This window comes from Oratosquilla oratoria, chromosome 3 (genome assembly GCF_046742065.1).
Source record: "Oratosquilla oratoria isolate Oo_2021 chromosome 3, ASM4674206v1, whole genome shotgun sequence".
Taxonomy (NCBI): domain Eukaryota; kingdom Metazoa; phylum Arthropoda; class Malacostraca; order Stomatopoda; family Squillidae; genus Oratosquilla; species Oratosquilla oratoria.
In genome coordinates this window covers 15,510,351-15,536,679 of record NC_134779.1, presented here as the reverse complement: position 1 = coordinate 15,536,679, position 26,329 = coordinate 15,510,351, and the positions used below count along the sequence as shown (strand labels likewise).

The 26,329-nt window shown below is 40.0% G+C and overlaps 1 protein-coding gene across 1 annotated transcript in view; it reads left to right on the top strand.

Moving 5' to 3' along the window:
- The window catches only part of LOC143020820 (uncharacterized), a 125,363-nt gene that overhangs the window by 88,528 nt on the left and 10,506 nt on the right, over positions 1 to 26,329 (top strand). The window contains exons 2-9 of the mRNA XM_076177630.1: positions 9,050 to 9,457; positions 10,825 to 11,312; positions 12,424 to 12,697; positions 16,556 to 16,741; positions 17,449 to 17,616; positions 18,469 to 18,578; positions 23,780 to 23,930; positions 24,123 to 24,347. Of these exons, the coding sequence (XP_076033745.1) occupies positions 9,050 to 9,457; positions 10,825 to 11,312; positions 12,424 to 12,697; positions 16,556 to 16,741; positions 17,449 to 17,616; positions 18,469 to 18,578; positions 23,780 to 23,930; positions 24,123 to 24,347 (2,010 nt within the window). The remainder of the gene's footprint in view (positions 1 to 9,049; positions 9,458 to 10,824; positions 11,313 to 12,423; positions 12,698 to 16,555; positions 16,742 to 17,448; positions 17,617 to 18,468; positions 18,579 to 23,779; positions 23,931 to 24,122; positions 24,348 to 26,329) is intronic.

Sequence of the window (26,329 nt, the reverse complement as noted above, 5' to 3'; positions counted from 1 at the left end):
AACCGGTTCCAGACGCCGAGCCAAATCTCGTCCTCTATATATAGTGTTCGGCCCAGACACTGGGTGTAGTAACCTCACCTCATTCATTTGTCTCGGCCTCGGCCCAAGTTTAATTTGACTCATTAAAATGACCCGAGCCCAAGCCGTAGCCCGTGGCTGTTCATAAACCCGCCTTGTACATTTACATTTTGTCCATGCCCGAGGGCCTTCATTGTTAATTTTTCAAATACTTTCATTCTGTTCTGTTTCTATTCGTCGTCTCCTTTCCCTTATTTTCATTGATCTTCGCGTTTGTTTGAAGTAATTTCCCATAATGTGGACATCACGCTCAAATATCCTCCCCATACGCATAACTTCCATTGTGCACAGTCTAGACCATTTCGCCGAGGCAAAGGGAGAAGAGATGGTGATGGTGGGGATGAGGGCTAATGATGATGATAAAAACTTTACAGGAGACGACGTACTGTATACCTGGTACAGATGAATAAAGTGAAGACTAGCGAAAAAGAAGAGTAAGCGTATCGCGTATCATAAAGATCAGAAGTGACGACGCGAAGTACGCGTAGGTGGCAATGATAATGAAATAGACAGCTGAAACTTTGACATAAGGAATTATCTTTCAGAGATGATAGGTACCACGGTCTTTCTGAGTGACAACGTGCATTTCATCTATGGCTAAGCTCCTCGCATCTGTAGGTAATTGTGTAAAGGATAACACACCTGCTCACGTGACCTCCTGGTATGTGAGTGTCTCATTAGGCTCTTTAGAAGCGTGATGAGATTCACGGCAGTGCGTGTGCGCCCATGTGTATGTGTGTGTGTGTGTGTGTGTGTGTGTGTGTGTGTGTGTGCGTGTGTGTGTGTGTGTGTGTGTGTGTGTATGTGTGTATGTGTGTTCGTTTCATCATGCCCTTGGATCACGTGCTAGACTCCTGACTATCTAATTTCCCTCCAGGAGTTTAGAGTTCACATATCCCGATCTATTGGCAATGTGGCTCTGCAAGCACCGCAGACTCATCCCTTTACCCAAGGGATCCGGGGGGGGGGGGGGGGCCGGTCAGTAAAGTACTACAATATCAATGGAAGTTATAAAGCCGTGATCAAGGCGCTACTAGGTACTGGAGCACGACAACCTGTGACATTATCCACTATAGCAGAGAAAGTGTGTTTGTGTGTGTGTGTGTGTGCGTGCGTGCGTGCGCGCGCGTGTGCGTATGTGTGTGTGTGTGCGTGTGTGTGTCTTCGGGTGTGTTAACACACCCTTATGCAGATTGTGCGAGCAAGCAGTATGAACTTTATATGCATGGACATGTGCGTGCACATATATAATCATGCACATATGGCAGCGAATAATAACCCTGAAAATGTTTGGACTTGTACGTGACAGTCTCCCTCGGCAACAGCTTAAAATAATATTCAAGATGACAAAACAATTTATTGCCAACGAAACATTATACATACACACATACACGCGTACACACACATACATACACATACACACACACATATATATGTATATATATATATATATATAATATATCATTATATATTATATATATATATATATACACATATATATATATATATATATATATATATATATATATATATATGTGTGTGTGTGTGTGTGTGTGTGTGTGTGTGTGTGTGTGTGTGTGTGTGTGTGTGTGTGTGTGTGTGTGTGTGTGTGTGTGTGTGTGTGTGTGTGTGTGTGTGTGTGTGTGCGGTGTTTACCTATTTATCTAATTGTCTTATACGGGTAGGGAGCTATGCTTGTAGTGGCCCGTCTTTGTATATTTCAGCATCTAGTTTGTTCTTAAATTCTTGTATGGTTTTTGCACATACTATCGTTTGGTCCAATTTGTTCCAGACATCCACCACTCTATGTGGGAAACTATTTTTTTTTTTTTCAGATATCTTCTATAACTATCCTTTTTGATTTTCTTTTCATGTCCTCTTGTTTTTCTTTTATCCCACTTTAGTCAATCTTCTCTGTCAAGGACTTTAATACATTTCATGATTCTGTAAATGGCCATTAGATCTCCCCTTTCTCTTCGTTGTTCCAGGGTTGGTAGTTCCAGTTTAGACAATCTTTGTTCGTATGTCAATTTTGAAAGTGCTGGTACCATCTTTGTCGTTGCTCTTTGGATTCTTTCTAATTTCTTTACGTTCTTTTTTTGTGCTGGGTGTTCATAGTGTCACAGCGTACTCCAATCTTGGTCTTATCAGTGTAACTAATATTTTCTTAACAAAATAGTTCATTCAAGTAGTTAAAGGCCACCTTTATTGATCTTAGTAAACTGTAGGTTCCTCCGACTATTTTGTTAATATGCTTGTTTGGTGACATGTCTTTGTTAAAAATTAGTCCTAGGTCCTTTTCCGAGCTAATTTTTTTTTTTACTTCATTTATGCCAATTTCATATTGCCCTGATATTCTATTTTTACTCTTTCCAAACTCCATTATACTACATTTCTTGATGTTGAAGTTCATGTCCCACTTTTGGCTCCATTCCCAGACTTTGTCCAGGTCTCTTTGTAGTGAATCACAGTCTTTTTCTGTACATACTTTCTTTAATAGTTTTGCATCATCTGCAAAAAAGTTCATATAACATTCTAAACCTTCATCCATGTCATTTATATAAATGGCAAACATTATCGGAGCTAATACAGAGTCTTGTTTTTGTCTCTAAGTACCACCCTCATTTTTCTCCCGTTCAAGAAATCTTCCATCCATTTCAATAACTTTCCTTGTACACCTCCTGTTGTTTCGAGTTTTCTTAGTAGTTTTTTTTTTTGTGTGGTACTTTATCAAATGCCTTTTGTAGATCCAGGAAAGCACAATCACTCCATCCGTCCCTTTCTTGCATCATGTCTATTAGCCTCGAATAAAAACAGATCAAGTTAGTGGCACATGATCTTCCTTGTCTAAAGCCAAATTATTTTGGATTCAATATATTATTTTCTTCCAGATGTTTGATCCATCTACTTTTGATCAACCTTTTAACATATTTTTGCTATTGTGCCTGTAAGGGAGACTGGTCTATAGTTTGTTGGGTCTTCTTTATTACGCCCTTTATATATTGGTACAATATTTGAATTTTTCTAATCTTGTGGTACCTTTCCGTCTTTGAGTGAGCAATCTAACTTGTATATTTTGTCCGTTATTTCATCTATACATTCTTTTATTATCCAATTTGCAATTTCATTCGAACCATGTGATTTTCTGACATCAAGGTTTATTATTTGGTCCCTTATTTCTTTCTGTGTCACAACTATTTTTTTTCATTGGGAGGGATCTTTCTGTCCTTCATCCAAATTATGTGTATTTTCAATTGTGAATATATATTTAAAATGTCTGTTCATAATTTCAGCCATTTCTACATCTTCTATATATTCCTCATTCCCCTGACGCAGTTTCACTATTTCTCGTTTATTTTTAATGTACCATTTACATACCTGTAGAACAATTTAGATTGATCCTTGCATTTGTCTATTATGCTCTTTTCGTGTCTTTTTTTTTTTTTCTTCCCTGCGTATTTTTACATATTGATTTCTTAGTTTGATATATTTGCCCCTTGTTTTTTTCACCTTTTCCAAGCCTTATTTCTTCTATATTTTGTCTCACTACATTTTTTGTTGTACCAGCACAACATTTTTTGTTGTCCACTCTTCCCTCCTTCTGCTTTGGTACATATTTATCTATTACTTCTTTATAAATGTCTTTTAATATATTCCATTTCTCTTCCATCTTTGTTTCTTCATTAAAGAAGTTTTCCAAATTTACTTTTCTAAGAATTTTCCGAGTTTCTCAAAATACATTTTGTTGTACATTAGTTTTCCTTTTCTGTGTTTCTCATTTCTTTCCAAATCAGTTTCCTCTTTTAGTTCGAACTCGATTGGTATGTGGTCACTCTTCCCAATTGGGGTCTTGTATTCCATTTTATCCACAATTTCAGGTCTAGTCTCGACTGTACTTCATTATTTCTATATCTGGTACTTTCCTTTACCCATTGAGTCATTGTGTATTGAATGGTCATATCCAGTCGTATATTTATCCAAAGGTTCTCTTCACCTTTCACTGTCATCTCTTCCCAACATATTTCTTTAGATTTAACGTCACCCATAATTACTATGTTTCCTCCTTTCAGTAATTCATTTAATGCATTATTTGTGTCTTCCAACATTTTGGAATTGTCATTCTCTGTCCAAGAATATGTTTTTGGGGGCACATATATCACTACAAATTTTCTACTTTTCATTTCACTGTTTTCATCTTTTACCATAATCAATTCCACATTATTATTTCATTCTGTTATCTCTGTCACATTTAAGCTTTTCTTAGTCAAAAACATGACTCCTCCACCCTGTTTTTCCTTTCTATTTTTATCCAATGATTATATAAACCATGTCCCACAGTATTAGGTGGTAGTGGACCTTTTAATTTCGTCTCCACAATTCCCATTATATCCGGTTTCTCTTCTGCCAGATAGTTGTTTAATTAATTTAGTTCTGAAGTCATGTTATCTATGTTAGTATACGTTATTTTTAAAATTTTCCTCTCTCTATTTTTTTTTTTGCAGTTTCCTTTTTTCATATACATACATACATATATATATATACATATATATATACATACATATATATACATATATATATATATATATATATATATATATATATATATATATATATATATTGCTGGTACATTGTGACAAGTTGATGAAGGTGGAAAAAGAAGTCACGGGTCTAGGGTGGTGAGATAAACACCGAGAATCGTTGAAGTTTTAATTACTGACGTTTCGCTCTTAACAGAGCTTCTTCAGAGTGTACAAATAAGGTCAGAAAATCTGTATACTTGGAGTTTGGAACCACAAGGAAGCCACCTTCCTCAGTCTCATTTATCTCATCCTTTTTCTTTTTCATTGTTTTAAGCGCTATTTTCTTTAAACTATGGAGTAACTCTTCTGAATATTTAAGTCCTGAGAACACTTTAAAAATGTAGTTGACCTCTCTGTCGGTATGTTCTTCACTGCATACCCGGAACGCTCTGAGAAAAAATCCAATTATTACTCCTCTCTTTATCCTTTTACTATGTGCCAAAAATAAGTGAATGAGGCCATTTTTATTTGTTGCTTTCCTGTGGACCGAGAAACCCACCGTACCATTGTCCTTTTTCCAAATCACTACATTTAAGAGAGGTAACTTTTAGAACACGAGGTGGCTTCATTGTGGTTCCCAACTCCAGGTACACAGAAGAGTTGGGATATTTACTCCGCAGAGCAGGGCTGAAGATCGCCAGTTCATCCAGTGCGAAGATAGGTGAAATAGTGAGAGGTAAGGGTAGAAGAGAGCACAATAACAACGTCATACAGAATCCCATGTGATGACTGTGACCTGAACTACTTTGGAGAGACAGGAAGAGGCCTACACAAGCGGACATATGAGCACAAGAGTGACCTGAGAGCCCACCGAATATCAAATGCCTTGATGGTTCATGCGGAGAAATATGGACATTTACCCAACTGGGACGGAGTGGAAATATTACAACATGGATTAGACAAGAAAAGACGAAAAAAAGTCGAGGCAGCTTTCATAACATCCCAGCCCTGTTGTAACCATCGGGATGGTTTTATCAAGCTGTCCAAAACGTCCAGCTGGATGGTCCTACGGGAGTTGAAGGGTATGAGAGGGAGGGATGGGGTGGGTTAAGGAAGGAACGCAGAATGATGAGAGGTATAAATTGTTGATATTCTGACCATATTTGTACACTCTGAAGAAACTCTGTTTAGAGCGAAACGTCAGTAATTACAACTTCAACGTTTCTCGGTGTATATCTCACCACCCTACCACTAATTTTATTGTCCATTCTTCAATATATATATATATATATATATATATATATATATATATATTATATATATATGTATACCACTTTCTCAGCCTCAGGTACAGTACTCTAAAGAATCGTTCTTTTCGGTCTCTGTTCTTCTCCCTTTTTTTCGTTTGTTTATTTTTTTTTTTGTTTAGTGTCTTTTCACTCTCTTTTTCCTCATCGCTCATTTCTTTTTTATCCATATTTTTTTTTGTAATTTTCGCTGTTTGCCAGCTGTGTTGCTTTTGATAGTACTGCTTCCGCTATCATTTGAGACCTTAGTTTAATTTTTAGCGGTCTATTTTTTTTTTTTTTTTTTTTTAGAGTATAGTCCCATTCTATGCACTTCTATGCACTTTCTTTTTCCATTTCTTTCGCTCTTCCTGTATCTCTTTCAGAATTTCTTTTGCAATTTCTTTATCCTCTTTTTCTCTTTGGTATCTTGCTACATCATGTTTTTCTTTAATACCATAAACTACTATGCACTTTTTTTTATCCACTGTGTCTCTGACCCGATTCTCTTTCTCCTTAATTACTTAAATTACTCTTCTTTTGCATTCTCTTCCACTTGTTGTTGTGCTATTTCTTTAAAAGTTTTTTTTTTTTCTTGTTCCACTTTCTATTGATTTTTATTTCTTGGATATCTGTCTCTTTTATTGTTTCTCCAACTTTCTCGGGCACGGTTGTATTTGTTCTTTTACTTTTTTTCCAAAGCCTCATTTTTTGTTTGTATCTTCATTTTTCATCCTTTCGTTCTCACTTTTGACTATGTTTAATTCCTTTTTTAGATCACTAAGCTCTCTGTTGGTTTCAGCATTTTGTTTTTTCAACTGGTTCACCTCTCCATACATTGCCCTGTATTTAGCTTTCAGATCTACAATTTCATTGATTAATTCTGTAACCTATTGATTTATTAGGATATTTTTATACCTTGATTCTTTTTTCGATTCTAAACCTCTACCTAGGATTCCACTTTCTTATAAAAACCCTGAAAATACAATGTTTTCATATCTTTGATTCGATTTCGACGTTACCATGTTGCAACTCTTTTCTGGGATGACACCTAACGGGGATTCAACCCTGCTTACATCCAGTCTTTTCTTCGCTGGTTCATCATATTTTTGTCTTTCTTCATCATTCACCATTTTGTGTATTGATCAGTAAGTGAAATTACTCTATTTTATCATTTCGGTCACTTGATAAACAAAGCTCAAAATATTAGGACGTCCTGAACTGATAAAAAAAAAAAAAATAGGAAAATATTTTAATTTCAAAATATACAATACTCTAACACGATAGTTCACAAATCAATATGATAAATTTCCCATTCTGAATTCCATTTTAGAATAAGATGTTGCTGTAAAGGTTATTCAATAGTTAACATTTATTTGCATTCTCTCTTCCTTTCATAACAAACCACTCCCACGAAGTGGAAAATGCCCTGGAAGGGCAAGCCCTGTCAATTGCGGCAATCCGCTGGATTTCTTAGGCCGATGTTTGGGTCGCCTCCCTGCCTGGCCAGGGCTATCGGTACCCTTTCCTATCATGCACTGTGAAATTATTATGGATTCTAGTTTACTAGTACTTCTTTCCTTGTGGACAATTTCTCGCGCCGTGAAATTGTACGTGCTTGAGCGCGCGCGCAACTTTTTTCAAACGCACACACACTTACATGAACAATTCTCCAAATACCTATGTCATGTGTTGGACTCGATTTCAACAACCATCAACCTCTGGGACGAGAATTTTTATTTCCTTCTGTTCAACCTATGGGTAATATCTCTCTCTCTCTCTCTCTCTCTCTCTCTCTCTCACACACACACACACACACACACACACACACACACACACATAAACACATGGTGACACACCTCGTCCAAGGGAAACAATAACGGCTTAGATCCCACCCACCCCCCACCCCCGCTGGGGGCGCGGTGCTAACCCAACCTGGGACCCCATGCGTGAGAAACCACGCCGCTATCACCTACACTAGCAAGCCACAAGTATGTTTAAATGAAACGTGCGTTTGCATATTGTAGGCGTCTGTTTTTGCATGTGGCTGAGTTTCGGGGGGGGATGTACGCTCATGAGTGTTTTTATACTGTGTGTGTGTGTGTGTGTGTGTGTGTGTGTGTGTGTGTGTGTGTGTGTGTGTGTGTGTGTGTGCGCGTGTGTGTGTATTTAGCTAGTTGTATTTTGCGGGAAGGGGAGCTACGCTCGTAGTGTCCCGCCTTTGTATTTCGCAGTATCTAGTTTGCTCTTAAACTCATGAATGTTTTTTGCGCACGCTATTTCATTGTCCAGCTTGTTCCAAGTGTCCACCACTCTATGTGGAAAACTGTTCTTTTTCAGATCTCTTCTGTAGCTATGTTTTTTGACTTTCTTTCCATGTCTTCTTGTGCTTCTCTTGTCCCAGTTTAACTAGTTCTCTCTATCGAGTATTTCTGTGCCCTTCATGATTCTGTAGATGGTCAGTAGGTCATCTGTGTGTGTGTGTGTGTGTGTGTGTGTGTGTGTGTGTGTGTGTGTGTGTGTGTGTGTGTGTGTGTGTGTGTGTGTGTGTTTGTGTGTATGTGTGCGCGCGCGCATATCTTCTTTGATCAACCCTTTCTCCCACTCTTCACACCCACTCTCTGCCCTAACTCCGCCTAATTTCTCACTCTGCCCATCCCTGTAACCCCCACCATACTTCTTATACACACAGACTCCTCTTTTCTGTCTCCCTTCCAAGTCTCTGGCCCAGTGTCGTAGGCACAATCACTCATACAGTCTTCTCTTCGCGTTCATCCCTAGTGTTGAAATATAACATAGGTGTTAAGAATGTTATTGATACGGTTCTATCTATATTTGTATATCTGTCCCATTAACGTAATTGTTTCGCAGATCACAGACATGTATTTGTTTTCGTGTGAATGGAGAACTTTGGTCATATATCTTTTGCATGAGGCGTCAGGAAACAGAGGGTCATGCCCTCCACTTTTATTGGTTTCGAGTTAAGCACGGGTATATGTAGAGGAAGCTTACGCCTTTCACGGTTCGTGCCTCGGAACCAGTAAGAGTGGCGGGGATGCCCCTCTGTTTCTAGACGCCTCATATTATACAGTGTATGGAGACACGACGCGTTCGATTTGCAACGGCCTCAGGTTTATTAAACTCCGTTTTCTTTTTCCGTTGCAGGAGCACTGGGCGGAGGCGGAAGTACTCAAACGTGACTTAGTCGTGTGCCGACTGTCCACATCGCCCACCCCTGCCTCCTCCTTTTCCTTGCCAGACTCCTCCGTTTTCTCCTCCACGATGGGATACTCTACTATGCTTTCACTGCCCACGCCATCCCCGTCCCCTGGAGCCTCTTCCTCCTCCCTACCTCAAGCCCAAGCCTTGGTCTCCCCCCAGCTCATCTCCCTCCAACCCACCACGTCATCTCTTCACCTCTCCTCCCCGACTTCCCGCCTCGGCCAGCTAAAACATCCGAAACAGAATCTTTGGAAGACGGCGCCGACTTTGAAACCCAGATACCAGGAAGGCTTCAACTTGGACGAGCTTCCTATGGGTGACCAGCCTATGGCAGGAGCGACGCCTTCCGATGTACGAAGGGTATAGTGGGTATACCAAAGGGTCAGAATACAGTGGTGTGTCCACGGAAAATAACATCTATAGCAATCACTGGAATTGCGCCCATGTCCAAACATATGACACTCATCTTTGGATCATTTCAACATAATGTCAGCCTACAAATACAAACAAAGCGTATTACTCCTTTCATTTAAAGACAATTTGTAGCTGAAGATTTGTATTAACTATCTGAGGATAGTGTGTTTATTTACTATTAATTATTCTTAAATAAAAAGAACTGATCAGTGGCGATGTTGCCCAGGGTACGCGTCATACTTTAATACGCCACTGTCAAATCGTCCGACGATAAATATATTTCTTTTAATATCTCTCCCTTGTGTCCGAAAGTTGTAAATCTATCGAGTTTAAGGGCTTTGACTTGAGTTTTCTGATCTATCTATTCTATATACCAAGATTCTTTCTCCCTCTTTTAAGGGGGGTAGCCAATTCAAAGCCACGTACTTAGTCCCACCCATTCCACTCCCCTCCATCACCCTGTCCCCCAGCTCATCTTAGCTCCTCATGGATGACGGGTCATTCCTATATCCCGTCCATCATATCCTGGGTCAGAAGCAATGTAGCAAGACACTACATCCACGACAAGTCTGCTTCACTTAATCGGTTTTCTGATACATTGTGTTTATTCTTTAGTATGCTGCGTGTCACGCTTACGTCAGCAAGTTTGTAGACTATTCACATGCAGATTTTAGCCAATAATCTCTAGAAAGTACAGTATGTATCTATATATAGAAACGGACAATCACTGCGTGCATTCCAAATCGCAAAAAATATTTAAGTGGCACTAGTCAAGATAAAAAAAAACGAAAGATATTCTAGGTCAGGAGGGTCAAACTCACATCTTTTCGAGGGCCAATTATGCACTTGGTTAGAGTCACTTGCTATAAAAGTAAATGAATAGATGAATAAATAGAATGAAATAGAATAATAGATAAATAAACAAATAGAATATATAGAATAAGTAAAATGAATTTAGTAAATAAAATAACTAAAACAAATAAAAATGAAATAAATAAGATAAAATGAAATAAATAAAATGAAAGAAATAAAAACAAATAAATAAATAAATAGTAAATAAAAAGGAAAAGTTATTTTGTCTCATCTTAACAGTTTGGTTACATTTTCCTGAGTTATAACAACTCGAGTTGAAAAACCTCTTGTCACCTCGCGGGCCATGAATCACCCCTGTTATTACAAATGTAGTTCATTCTTAGTGTATGTACTGTAGACAGTTTCTACTCCTCAGGGAAGGGGCTGCTTTCAACACAATTCTCCTTACTGACACACAGGGATTTTTCTTTATATTTGTTACTGTTCTGCAGGACTATGTGACACGCCTCGAAAGGCAAGTGAAGCGGCTGAAGCAGAGAGTGGCCGCGTGCCGCAAGTGTCTCCCTGAACCCCAACGGACCAACGCCAACTGCGGCGTCGGTCCCACCTGGCGAGAACGCAGGCGCAACGAGAAGATCCGCCGGCGCCGGGAAAAGGCAGAGAAGAAGGTCAGGAAAAAGTTGGTACGGGAGAGATGGTCCAAGGACTTCGATTTAGAGAAGGACAGCGGTGATAACAAGGGCGACGGCAAAGACGAGGACGACGAGGATGACGACAACGACGACGACGACGACGACGACGACGACGACGACGACGACGACGAGAGGGAAGGTCTGGTCGAGGATGAAAATGAGGATGATGATATGCTCATGGGCGATGCGTTGTGGATAGATCCACTCAATTGGTCATCCTCTCCCGTTCCCCCCTCAAGGCCCATGGCGGACGTGCCTGCGTCCCACGAGCGCCAGAGGTCCAGTATGTGAGTAGCTTTTTTTTTCGCTTTTTGTTCAGTAGGCATGAAAGAAGGGCAGCGCCGGGTGGGAGGCGGACGAGCGTCAAGGTGATCAGTTTGGCTCGTTTCACGCGTATTGACTTTTTGTCGTCGCCGTCCACGACACAACGTCGTGCTCTCAAATGAACATGGGTCTCTGAGGATGATTTCACACGTCACGGCCACGACCACATGTGAAAGCGTCCATAGACGCCCACAGTTATTTGAGAGCACGACGTCGTGTCGTGGACTGCTCATGGCGAAAAGTTTATACGTGTAATACGAGCCTTATAGAATGGACCTTAGATTCCTCACCAGAGAGTCAAAGCAGGATTATCATAGTAGGCACACCCTCGTAAACCATAACATATTTGTCTAAGATAATTTTTTAATGCAATTATCTCTAGTAGGTTTATTCAAACATCAATTGAGGTCTTGCTTTTGCACCAAAATGAAGACAACGATCAAACCAATGTTAGAGTGACGTCATTTTAAGAACCCTGACAAGAGTAATGTATTGGTAACTAGAAACTATACAAATCAAAGTCTTTCCCATGCAAACAAATCCGTGGAATACAGTCCTAGGAAATACAGTCATTGCACTTTATCTTGCCCTTTCCCGTACGGAGGTGCTGATTGCACATTTTAGGCTGTCGATGTTCTGGGGGAATTTAGTAAAACCAACATTCCTTTACGACTGGAGACAAATATCAGCTCAAAAAGGAATGCTGATCGTTTTTATCTTCTACTATCTCTTCCGTTCTGCCGTCCTCCTCAAACCTTTCCTTTATCACTTTTGGCACTATAGTGTCCCCAACTACATAAGGCCTGTTTATTGCTGACCAAAATATAACCTTCGCACCCTATATACAAATACGTTTAATAGTCATGGGTAGCATTTCCATAACAACACCTCTAAGGTGCTATACTGCCTCCAAGAATAGAGGTCCTGGTTATCACTGACTAAAATATAAAGATCGCACTTTTTATGCACATATGCTTGGTAGTCATGGGCTCCATAAGGCTCACTAGAGTAGTATAGTGTCAGCTATAGGGTCTGTCGTTGAACTGACTTGGAACATGGGCCCCTTGACTTCAGGGAAATCCGTCGCAACAATCACCGGGCACGTCAAAACCACCGCATGAGCACCGACTTCCGTCGTGGCTTCAACCAGAAGATCTCCCGGATGGACGAAGCCCTGATGCAGTTCACGGACACGCAGGCCGCTTTCTGCAAGGAGCTCCGGGACAACCTCGGTGGGCGCTTGGAGAAGCGCGGCCAGGAACTGGCGGCGCTCTCGGAGCAGGTGGCGGCCTTGGTCACCTCCGCGACGCACCAGGTCCACGCCATCGAAAAGCTAGTGTCGGAGCAGGTAAGTGCCTTGAGCCGCTAATCTCTAAGGTTCAGTCGCAGTAATCGACCAAGGATGCAGATTACTCACGTTGACGACGAGAGTAGTGGCCGAGTTGGCAAGGTCGTTTACATCTAGAGGAGCCAGAGGTAGGCTCTTTATTCAACAAATTGAAGTATTCTGTTCATCTCTCTATCACAGCCTTCTCTTCGTTCACACACTGTCCATCCATTCCCTTTGCTTTTTCCTTTCAACCCGAATAGCACTCTTTAATTCCTACCAAATATTTTTCTTTTCAGAATTCTCAGCCAAACATCTATTTCACCTCACATTTGCTCTTGGCCTCCTCGACACTGTGCTTAGCTTCCGCCCTCTTCATGCTTCTCATGTGGTTTCTCGTTTCTTCTCTCCAAACGTTCTTCATACTCACTCCCCTTTTCTACCACCACCGCCAACACCTCTTCAATTCATCATTCACTGATCTTTCTTCTATTCCCATCCATCCTCCTCATCCCACGCACAGTCTTTCTACAGCTTAATACTCCCTCCATGAAATACGTCCATTCCTCCTTGACTCCTAGTCCCTCCTCACTTCTCACAAGTCCATATCTCTATCAGTTTAGCCTTGTATTCGTCTCCTTTCTCTCAGTCAGCTTATTTTCAGACTCTCTGACTCCCTTTTCTTCCTTCCCCACCTTACATCCACTACCTATATCCTATCCTCCAGATGGTCAGATATTCCATCGCTCTCGCTCAGAAACTCATTCACGTCCAGAACTTCCAATTATCATTTTGGATAGCCCAGTATAATCAATACTCACACCTACCCTCCCACCAACAACCCAGGCCCACGTATACTCATGTGCATCTTTCTTCTTAAATTCGGTGTTCGCTATCTTCAGCTATCATTCAGTGCACATCTCCAATACTTAATCTCTGCTTTCCCTCCTGACACATCATACTTCTCTATAATTCCAACCATTGGCTCATCTCTTACACACATCATACTTCTCTATAATTCCAACCATTGGCTCATCTCTTACTCTAGTATTAAGGTGCCCCACCACCACTACATTTACATTCCTTCCAAAACTGTCCATACATTCATTTGAACAATCTCTTTTCCCTCCTCACTTTTCTCACAACCCGGCCCATATGCAATCACAAAAACACACACCTTTAATCGATTATCATTTTCATCCACATTGTCCTCGATGACACTTCCTTCTAACCCATCACTTACCAACATGTAACTGTGCAGTCAGTACCCTATTACGGGTATCATTACTAGTAATAACAGTAATAGTAACAAAAGAGTGATGTCTTTTTGTGGCGTTATTGTTAAGTTGTAGCACATCCTTTCCACTGCCTCTTCCACCTTACGATCAATCATTTTTTTTCTAGAACAGCTCTTAGTCTCCGTCCTATTTCCTTCTTCTAATCTTCTCGAACAATTTTTTGTAATAACCAGGACTCCCTCTTTTTCCCCACCGTACGGTTCTTTACTACCCCACACCGCCTATTTCCTTCGCATTCAACACTCCTTACCCTGCTTCAACCTAAGCCTCCTTCTCACTCACTGCCACTCCGTCTTAACTCACCACCCACACTAGTTTAGCCCATTAAATATATATATATAATTAGTGGCCTCCCACACACCCAAGACGCAATTAACCAAATGCTTATTTAGACATTTTGCGCATGCGTATGATTACATACTCCCTACTAGTTGTGGGCTACCGCGGTAAAGCTAGTTACGTCATACTTTCTGGTGGGTCTCCCAACTTGTCAGCGTTTATTTCGTACTTCTTCCTTTTATACATTATAAGGGGTTATCACACTGGGCTTCCACGGGCTTCACCAGCGCCGACAGTTGAAAATTCGTTTGAGTAAAAGCGACCTCGGTTGCAATACATAATTTTTCCGTTATATATAACAAAGCTGAATAATGAGCTAAGAGATTATAAACCAATTCGAATGTTAGACATACTATTGAAATGTTCTTAAAGAAATTTATATTTCTGTAAACAAATTCATATTCTATTTATTCAGATGGAGGTTGGAGATAGGATGTGATAGGAAAAATAGCCCAGTGTGATATCCTCTATACATCGGAGTACAAATTACATCAATCCTCCAGTGTATGTCTGTACGATGGCACTGCATTTCTGCACTGTGTATAGTTTGATGGAGCAGGGTCTGTTCCTTCCCAAAGACAGTCTATATCAGCATTTCTTAACATTTACCGTCCCTTGCAAACCTGCAGTAGTCATGTCTAGGCAGTGTAGCACCTCCTTGACTCTAGTGAACATCTGATTACTAGATGGATAAAGGAAAGTGGAGCATCGTCACGAATTCAGCACTTCCCAGCACCCCCTAAAATTGATTTCAGCACCCCAGGTTAAGAAATACTTGTCTATATCATCTTCACCTCGTTCAGTTATCCTTACACAGAATAGAAATACGAGTGTTATATAATAATTTTTATGTACTCCTAGAGTATCATGTTTTCCATGTACGTAATAGAGAATACAGACATGAATAAAAACAAGTTAGTTCATATAGACACACACAGACACAAACACACAAACACAGACACTTCATGTGCTTATACCCAAAAATAATAAATTTTCGCGACTACACGTATGTTTACAAACACCTACTATATGCATGGAATATGCATCATGCACGAGTCAGAATTCTATGAGCGAACAAGATACATTTCATGAAACCACAAAACTCATCAACTCGACCGTATACAGAAGCGCTGGTAAACTACAGTCCATAACAAGTCCGTATATAGACAAGGCATCGCGTATAAGGCACGCTTATTTTATACCGCGCCTCTTTCTACAGATCATATAGATTTCAGGGACAAACAAGGACTGAAGACAGACGTCTAGTGTTTCTGACACTTATTTGATATTCCTTCATTTATGTATTTATTTATCAACTTATTTTCATCGTGTTGTATTACGGCTCGCATAAAGCTAAAGCCTACACCATAGGATCCACCAAGAATTGCAATAAAATGTAATTTCCTATGAGAGACTATAAAGCCATTATTTCATTAGGAGAATATTTGTTAATTGGCGCTTGCTAAACGGTTGCTCTTTCCGGTTTACCAAACCAGTATAATGTCGAGAGTTGAACCTGGTACGAACACATACTGAACGTAAGTGTAGTTTAGTTATCAACATTATATGCCAACATTAATACAACTTAGACACCTTTTGTGTTATTTTGTTATCATTATAGTCATTGTTACAATTACTACAACCATTATCCTGATGAATATTATTACAACTGATATAATCATTATTATCATTATTAACATAATTATTAACGTAACCGTTATATTAAGTATTACTATTTTTGTTTCTTAACTGCAATGAAAACTAGTGTGTCATTGAAACTAAAGAAAACTTAAACGTGGCGTAAATATACCCCAGACTTACTTCATATGTGTACAGTTCTATATACCTTTATTTCCAAGGTTTCTTAAAAAACACACACACACACAACTGTGTTTGCAAAGCACATGCAACACATTAACGTTAAGCTTACCCAAAGAGTAGAACTTTGCATTGATGTGTGTATGCGTGTGTGTGTGTGTGTGTGTGTGTGTGTGTGTGTGTGTGTGTATGTATGTGTGTGTGTGTGTGTGTGTGTGTGTGTATGTATGTGTGTGTGTGTGTGTTTGTAAGGTCTCAGCATTACCCATAGATCGGGTCATATATGAACTCTGAGCTCATCCGGTAGGGTAATATCCGTTGATCACGGGTTCAACACGTGATCCGAGACAATGGCGGTGAATCACACATACACACACGAACCCCCTACCCTCGTAGATTCACATTTCTCTAATCCCAATTGCAGGTATATGCCAGTCAGCAGAATTACGAGCGTGCAGTAGCCAAGACTCAAGCCCTGCGCGACTCCCAGCTGCGCGCCATCTACGGTTACCACAAGCAGACCTTCCTGCCAGCTGTAGCAGCTCTCAGTGCCCTTCTCTCCGACCAAGCCTCTTCCGTCACTTCCATGGGCGTCGAGCTCATTACTAAGGTAATTCTCGGACACAGCCATCACACTGCGTCCCGTCCGCAAATCTATACCCAAAGATTTTGTCATTTGAATCAATTCTCCTTAAAAAGAAGTCATGTCTGATCCCTGTCCTCAAGTCGCTGTTTGTTTACATCAGGGGTCCTCTGGCACGCGTGCCAAACATGGCACGTGACACGGTTGACCCTGACACGACAGTTAGTTTTGAAACTTGTTACAGTATCGAAAGTTAACAAGTTAACGACAAGAGATCAAACTAGAAGCAAATCATCCAGGAATTAGCATTTACTGACACCCCCACTGCAGTGAAAGAGTGCATATGAATTTACATCAGCTGGTACATAAGAACATAAGAACATAAGATTTTACTCAAAGAAACTGGTACAATCCCTTCCAAAGGTTGCCCATCCCTGGTTTACATGTACCCAAAGGTTCTTGTTGCAATGTCCTTGGCTCTTCTCCTGTTCAGTGTTCAATTAGATCACGTTTTCGGAGATTTCTGAGTTGGACTGGGTTGACGGACCAGATTTTGGACCATTGCTAATGCATCGAACCACATCCCAGACCATGCCTTCTTCATTAGTATTTCTAAACAAATCTAGGACTATTCCTATACCATTAGTTTCTATAACCATTTTCCCTGTCACTCCCTTCCTTAGGCTCCCCTGTAGGCTTTTTCTTCTTTTCTAACCAACCCTGTTCACCAACAGTTGGAGATGCTTGAGGACGCCTACATCACTCACGCCACCCAGCAGACCGACTCCCTCAGGAAGGTGACTCAAGAAGTGGATATGTTTGCCTCCAAGCACAGCAACCTCATCATGCGATCCAAGGACCTCGCCAACAACTTCCATGTCAACACAGAAAAGTTCATCCGGGTAGGGTCTTCTTTTTAAGAGTCGTTGGGTTTTGGGGTCTCCAAGGAACCATCGGGTCGTGTAGGGTTATGTAGAACAGGGGTGTCTAAGACATAGCACGTAAGGGATATCTTTGGATGGGTTTGTATAACATAGTGCTCCTTATGAGCCGCCTACCATAATGGAAGATCACCTCGTGTAGGGCGTCACAATAGGATGTTTGGGTCAGCCTGTAGACTACTTTCATTGTTAAGTAGTAATTTCCAATTTTGATAACCAGTCAAATAGTGGACAACATTTTAGGGTGTCTACAGGAACTTGAGACCAGTCATCCTGTCTATTTATTGCTTGTGAGGGTATCAGGTAGGGTACAAATGCTCTTATCAAAACCAGTTTTACACAACGTACATCCACCTCTGAAACCCAAGGTTGAACTAGGAACGATAAGAATTCTTCAAGTGAGACAAGTCATGAGCCATAAATAATTAGGATTGTTGCAACAGGTATATCTAAAGTACTATTAGAATTTTTATGTCCTTTGGTCATATTTCATGTTATAATAGATCTAAAATTTTATCCTCTCTTTTCAGGTGATTGTATTTTTCTTCTTGTATGCATTTGTTGTATGGAAGCATGACATTAATCTATTATCTAGAATTAATAATTCACCACTGCTTATTATTGATCCCTATATTGTATTTTGTGTACTTTTGTTCTATCTATTACATAACAGATTCAATGCAGTATTTTTTCTTGTATGTAAATTTACGAGTATGGTGTGACGCACCATTCACGGTCGTCCTTTGTACTGTATCTATCATACAACGTTATTCATTATCCCTTTTTCTGTGACTACTGTCCATGCACACGTAGGAGTTACAGACACGCATGAATAATGTGGTGAAAGAGCTGGTCCTCATCCGTCTCCAGAGTCAGGCTTTTGTCTCCCTTGGCAACGACACCTACAACCGCATCATGCTGAGGTAAGTACCAACCGGACAGTTGTATGGCTGAATATGGTTCTATGGTATCGTCGATGACCGAGTGAAAAGCCGTAATCTAGATTACTCAGGGGCTACCACCGGACAGAGGTATGGCTGAGTAGGGATCTGTAGTACGATGGATGCATGAATGATTGAATGAAAAGTAGCAATCTACGTAATTTAGTGATTGCTACTTATTTGAAAGCGCATGCGGTTAGACTGTGTAGCCGTCTAACTGGTAGGGCAGGTGACTTGAGAATTAATGGACGGGTAATTTTATAGATACAACTACGTCTCTTAATCCAACATTCGCCTAACGCCACTTTGCGAAGGTTTGGGCCCAGGACATCGACTCGTTCCTGGAACTGGTGGCGTTTTATGTCTTGGGCCAATTCCCGAAGTGGATTAATGTCCTGAACCTAAACGTCCGCACAAGTGGCGGTTGGCGAGTGTTGGATTAAGAGACCTAGGTGTAAATATACAACTGCAAAGTAGATTTGTAACGGTTGGTTAACTCATTTAGTGATTTATTAGTTTTGTGGCTGGGTGAGCAGTCAGGTTTATATCCATATTCCTGAACTTTTATTGCAAAATGTATTGCAGCAGCTGTTTGAACAAGTATGTCTTCAACCTACATACAAACTCCCAATAATATGAGTTTGAAATTCTTTGCGTGAACAATTTGTTTGCTTTCTCAGCAATTTTTAATGTAGTCCCGTTCCCTATTTGATAACTGCAATTACCGCTCGTAACATCCTTCCCCACAATTTATGTATTGTAAATATATTTTTGCTTTATTCTTTTATTTTGCAAACCATTTTCGAAGCTGTCTTTCCTGTCTCGTTCTTCGACTGTTTCTGCGTCTCCTTGCATTGAAAGACGTCCTCATGGTCGTACACACAAACCGTAAACGCTTCCAAGTTTTCGCTAACAGCATTCACTAACTTGGCGCATTTTGTCATAAAAATAAAGAACGCTGCAACAATTTACGTTCCCATTTATTACGTGTTTATTGATGGTGTCATCTAAGACAATTATGACAATACACTTTAAAGCAGCAGATGTAGGTTAAAACTTGGGAACGTTCACGGGTTTGTGACCTCTGCCGTGAGGATGCTCCAATTCTAAGCCGCCTCTCCCGCGCGCTTTCTTTCGTTTCTTACGTCTCTTCAGTTTCCACCACCGTCTTTAGTCAATTTCCTTTTCTTCACTTTCACCCACCTTTCTCTTGTCACTTTTTATTTTATTTTTATTGATTTATAGATTTTTAGTCGGTAGGCCCTGTGCCTACAAATATTCCTCTTTTCAATTTCTATATAATGTACTTCAGACAAGGGAGAATGAAATGTTTGTAGATTTTCTTTTCTTTCTTGAATATCGGCTATACTGCATGCTTCTTCAGTTACAATCTCTAAATCCCGTAAGAACACGCATTGCCACGTCCCAGGTAAGTTCTGCAGTGATGTCATGTTTTCTTTAGTCCATTGATCTTTAACTTTATATTTAATATCCTCCCCTAAGGGCGTGATCTTACAATCGTGAACCAATTGAATTTTCTCCTCCACCCTTTCTCCAATCAGATTCGTTGTTACAAGTCTATATGCAATATTGTTTCCTTAGGCATTCTCGAAACACTGCATAACTCAAATTACATGTCAGCAAAACATATACACGTCATCAATGGGTATCAGAACCCCGGCCATTTTTATTATTCCAAACACCCAACTCGTAAAAATTAAAGTCTCACCATCTACCCCTCTTTCTACCCACGTCTCTCTACCAGCCTCTCACAGGGCTCAGCAATTACCACTTGGTCACCCCGACCAACCATTTTCTACTACCCTCCTATAGGCCTTTGGCATACTACATTCATGGAATTCAACATTTCATATAATATTATTAACATGAAGCTAAATTGGCAATTAAAATATTTCAGCATAAACTGGCTAAACAAGGTTAAGAAAATATCCTCCAATGAAAGCAATGGCTTTATTATATTTCAAGAGCAATGGATCTAAGCTTTCATCCAAATAAGGACAACTAGTGGGTTCTAGCTGATTCTTGTATTTCACTCCCAAGTCTGTTTTTTCTTGAATAGAACTGATTGATTACATTGGTGAGTCCACCTCCCCTGTACTCTCATTCAAAATCTTAATAGGTCTTGTACAGACTTGAAAAATTCTATTTGTGTACCTTTTCTTAAGACTATGTCTCTATTCAAAGTATCTTCTGTGTCTTATAAATCCCCGATGCCAATTTTATCCTAATTGATTCTGGGATGGTTAAATTTTCAGAATCTATAGTGACTCCTTTCAACTGCACTTCTACTCTGTTAATTGCTCTGAGGTGTAATAACGTCGACTTTATCACGCCACCTTCCACAGTTAGCAAAGTTTCATTTGAAGTTGATGAATTCTGGGTAATTTCTGGGATTTCTTGAACACCTGAGTTGGGTTTACTATACGAGACTTTATTTCTGTTAGTTTTATTTGTTCTTGAATAGACCGCTCTGCTCCTCTATCATCCAATCTAGCATTGCTATCTTCACTATTTCAATAGGTTCTCTTATCACAGATACTGGTTATAAGTATGGTTGATTTAAAAATGGGATTAATTGTGATTTCACTAAGATCCCTAACTCAGCAGGACATATGATCATGCCCTCTTTTCTCATAGTTGCAAATCCTATCAATAAATCTCCTGGGAAAACAGATTCTTCTACAACTATTACTGGAATGTGCTGTTCATTTCTATACAAAATTATATCTACTTCAATCTTACCTAATGTTTCAATTGACTTCCTGTTACTCCTTGCAATGAATAATGGATGGGTTCCAAGATTTTCACCCCTGGTTTCAATTGGCTTAAAACTTTGCTAGTTATAGCATTGACTACAGATCCCGTATCGATAAATATATGAATAGGTTAACTGAAAACTCGACCCGCAATGAGGGGTCCTACAAGAGCCCTTCTAATTGTTATAGTCAATTTACAATTGTCTTTGGTCTTGGTGTTTTCTTTCACACTTCTATCACTCCTGTCCCTAACACAGTACTGTCTATTTGTATTTCTATTGTTAACTCTGTAGTATTGCTTTATTTTGTGTCTGGGTTTTTTCCTATTGTTTCTGGGTGAATACGAAAATTTGGCATTGTTCTACAATCCTGTGTTCTATGCCGTACTCTCTGGTGATACAAACAGCAAAAAGGCGAGTTTTTACAATAATACTCATCATGACCTTCATATTTGCAGTTTCTACAAATAGTCTCATAATAACACTCTCGTGCTTTATGCCCCCAAGTATTACAATTATGACATTCAATTCTATCATTCCGTGAAGTACTTCTAAATCTGTGATCAGATCCTCTGTTTCTGTAGTCACTCCTAGAATTCCTAGTTTCTCTCTGCTGTTGCATTCCCACTGTAATGATATATGCACTAATTGCTTTATATTCACAATACCCTTGTAGAAGGTCATCTATCTCCCCTAAGTCCATGGTTTGTTTGAGTTTTATACAACTTTTCTGTAGTTATCTCATCACAATTATGTACCAATAGTGCTAATGCTATTAACTTTTATCCTGTCATTAGATCTTTCTGTCCAATCTGAATCCTTCAACATAGAAATCATGTCCTTGGACCATCTGTCTAATTTTGCTAAATATTCTGTGTTTGATTCATTAGTTTTAGTTTTCTTTATCATTCTAACCAAAGACCTGATAGGATCCTGATCACACTTTGACTTAAAATGTTTAGATTTTTTCTTTTTTATAATCTTCATATCTGGTTATATCTTCCATTTGCTGGAAATTTATTATAAGCCTAGCCCTACCCTTCTCAGGATCTACATTTTCTTTTAAAATTTCTATTTTCTTTTTATCATCTGATATGTTTTTGTCACTATTAGGGTACCTGTTAAACCTAAAAACCTGTGTATCCTTATCGTGTTTTCTCCCCCCGAAAACTTTGTAATGTTTGTTTGCGAGGTAATAATTTCATGACGGAGAACTCCTGTAGCCATACCTTCAGTTGTTAATGTTGATTTGAATCGACTGCTTCCTTTGTAGTCGTCCTCACACGTACGGCGCGCCCTCACACGTACATCAACCTCGTCTTGTGTCCCCCTCGTTCACTCCTCGTAGTCGAATCCTCGTACCAGCGTGCACTGTTGCTTGTAGTGCGTGGTTGCGTGCATTGCGTGACTTCGTGACTGTGTGCACTGCGTGGTTGTGTGCACTGCGTGGTTGTGTGCACTACGTGGTCGTGTAGTTCCATGTAGTTTGACTCACCAATCTCTTCACACCCTCGTAGCCGTATCTTGCATTAAGTCCTTTGGATGTAGTATACTTTAGTAGCGTTGGTTTCGTCCCTAGCTGCCATCACTCTAAGCCGCCACTCTTGCGCGCTTACTTTCGTTTCTTACGTCTCTTAAATTTTCACCATTGTCTTTAGTCAATTGCCTTTTCTTCACTTTCACCCACCTTTCTCTTGTCACTTCTTTTCTGTACTGATTTATAGATTATTTGTCGGTAGGCCCTGTGCCTACAAATATTCCTCTTTTCAATTTCTCTATAATATACTTCAGACAAAGAGGAATGACATTTTTGTAGATTTTCTTTTCTTTCTTGAATACCGGCTACACTGTGTGCTCCTCCAGTTACAATCTCTAAGTCCCGTAAGAACACGCACTGTTATGTCCCAGGTACGCTAAGTTCTGCAGTGACGTCATGTTTTCTTTAGTCCATTGATCTTTAACTTTATATTTAAGATCCTCCCCTAAGGGCGTGATCTTACAATCGTGAACCAATTGAATTTTCTCCTCCACCCTTTCTCCAATCAGATTCGTTGTTACAAATCTATAATCAATATTGTTTACTTAAGCAATCTCGAATCACTGCATAACTCACTTAGATTACATGTCAGCAAAACATATACACATCATCAATGGGAATCAGGCCTCCGGCCATTTTTATTATTCCAAGCGGAGAACGAACTTATACAAATGTTCGCTTACGAACTGTTGTTTACCAAACATCTAACTCGTAAAAATTAAACCCTCACCATCTACCCCTCTTTCTACCCTCGTCTCTCCACCAGCCTCTTACATAATTGACGCAGGAAATTTCAGCATCACGTCCACGCTTCCTTGATTCTCCCCCGATCTATTTCACGCCTTTTGACTTTTTTTTCTTTCTCAACAGTCTAAACAACACCGGCAATGCTGTCGACAATTTATCCGTAGATCTGCGGGAAAAGATTAACGTCGTCGACGAGAATGAGAAAGATTTCCGGCACACGTTGAAGACGGAAACAACCATGATGACTGAACGAATCGAGTCAGGGATCAGTCGGGTAGGACCACTAACAAGAATTATCTTATCTAAATATTTTGTTTTTCATACACTTCTGCCTTATAAAGAGACAACTCATAATTATTGCTTTCGGTATATTTTAACCTAGGTGGTATACTAAGATTTTAGATCTTTGTGTGCATAGTTACCCACACACGGAAAACTGTCCTAATCAAACACGATCTCTCCGCAGACTCTGTACAACAACCACGGGATCCTAGGGCACCTAGAGGAAGCGGAGCTGGAAATGCGGGAGCACATGGCCCAAGGAGCTTCCGCCTGGGAAGAGATTTACCAAAACGAAGAAACCAACCTGCGAACTGAGACAGACATGCTGACAAACTCTCTGCAGAGTCACAGCCACCATACCCAGAACATTCTGGCCGGACTCAGAAGTGCTGCTGATTCACATGAACAGGTGAACTACCAGAGGCGGGGATTTTGATGTATCCTTTAGCAAGGCCAGGGAAGAATGGGATAGATGCATTTATAATCTAACCGTAGTGGGTGGAGGACAGGGATGGCTCTTCAACCACAAGGAACTAAAACAAAAGGAAAACAAATGAGTGATGGTTGGGTGTGGGAAATGTTGGAGGGTGGGTGCATGCCTTGGTTGACTACCTCCCTTATAAGACGGAAGAAGTCTTTTGGTATAGAGATAGATGGAATATCCATCTTGGGATGCAACTGAAAGCGTGCGAGAGGGGAGAGTTCACAAACTCATATTCAGGAAATGACGTAAAACAGATACACATTGTCACGACCCACCTATGGGTCAGGCTAGTGGCAAGAACGAAAAATAAAGCAAAGTTAAACCCGTGCGCAGTTCGGACGAATGACAGTTCAGACAGGATAATTAAACTCTTCGCTAAAATTAAATGTTATTACACTAACAAAAATAACACATAACATGTAAATGAACATAAATAATAACACATTGCATATGGCAAGAAATATTATAAATATATTACAAATTTATTGAGGTTTTAAGATTGTAACACGTTTGACTAGGTGGGCGAAACGAAGGCTTGATTATGGTGTAGACGAGTCTTGATACCGGTTGTTATTGGTAGCTCCAAGCTCCAACGGTCAAGGGGGACGAATGGTTGGTTTGAGGTGTACAATAACTTTTGGTAGTGGAAACTTCTGGTAGTAGTGGTTTGAGGTGAATGATGACTCCTGGAAGGGGGCAGATTCTAGTAGTTTCTTCTGGTAGGAGAAGCTTTTGGTAGTCAGGAACAAGCAGATATTTGATGATGCTTTCTCAAATTGAGAATATAACAGGGAGAGTCGCGTTGCTCGTAGTCAAGCAGCAATCTGGAGAATGTCCGATAAATTAAGAAAACGAAGGTTGAACACTTCGCTTTGGAGACGGGCCGTAGTTGTGGTCCAAAGGACTTGTTTAGTGGAATTGTCGTAATCGACGATTGTAGATAATTCTACGCAGATTCAGATGGGCCCTGGGCTTCAGTTTTTTTTTTTTTTTTCTTTTCATTCTGCTATATTCTGGAGCTGTCTCTCTGGAGCCTCTCTGTTTCTCTTCACTATTGACTTCTGTCTCGGTCGTCCCCTGCATCGCCCTTATATAGTACCCGAATGAGAGCCGACGTTTCAAATGTGGCAAAATATCTCCAAAGTAGGATTTTGAAGATCCTCAGCCAATGGGAAAGCAGATCGAGTTTTTCCCACCAAATCAGGAACGTTTCTCACTTAGCGTTACCTGCGACCATACGTAACGGGCGCGCTCCGATATAGTGGTATTGCGCAATGATTAAACATTTCACGTACGTATATATATATACAGTATATATATATATATATATATATATATTATATATATATATATATATACACATTATATATATATATATATATATATATATATATACACATTAGGGAAACATACTACAAATGATAACATATATTCAGGCAAGGCGTGCCTTAAAAATGCAAACAGAAGTCTTTGTTCACACAACGGCGTGACACAGTACAACCGCAGGATTCTACTCATGTCAAGGACGTGCCAATATATATATATATATATATATATATATATATATATATATATATATATATATATATATATATATTCCCGTTTGCGGTATTGGTTGCATGTTATTGTGGCAGAGTTGATACTTTAGGGTCTATATGGGGCGCCCCTACGGACCAGAGCCACACATAATTTTGTCTGTGATAGAGGAAAACTCTGTTCATAAAGAAATTATGAAACTTTTATACTACGACTGTCCCTCCGTTATGCTGTCCCCCAACCCCTTGTTACTGTCCTGTACCATTTCTCTGAATATTCATTTAATTTTTTCGCTTACCCTGTGGTGGGGGAAGAAAATGCTACCACCAAGTCTTTCCACTAAGAGGCGACAAAAAACGGGACGGGGGATG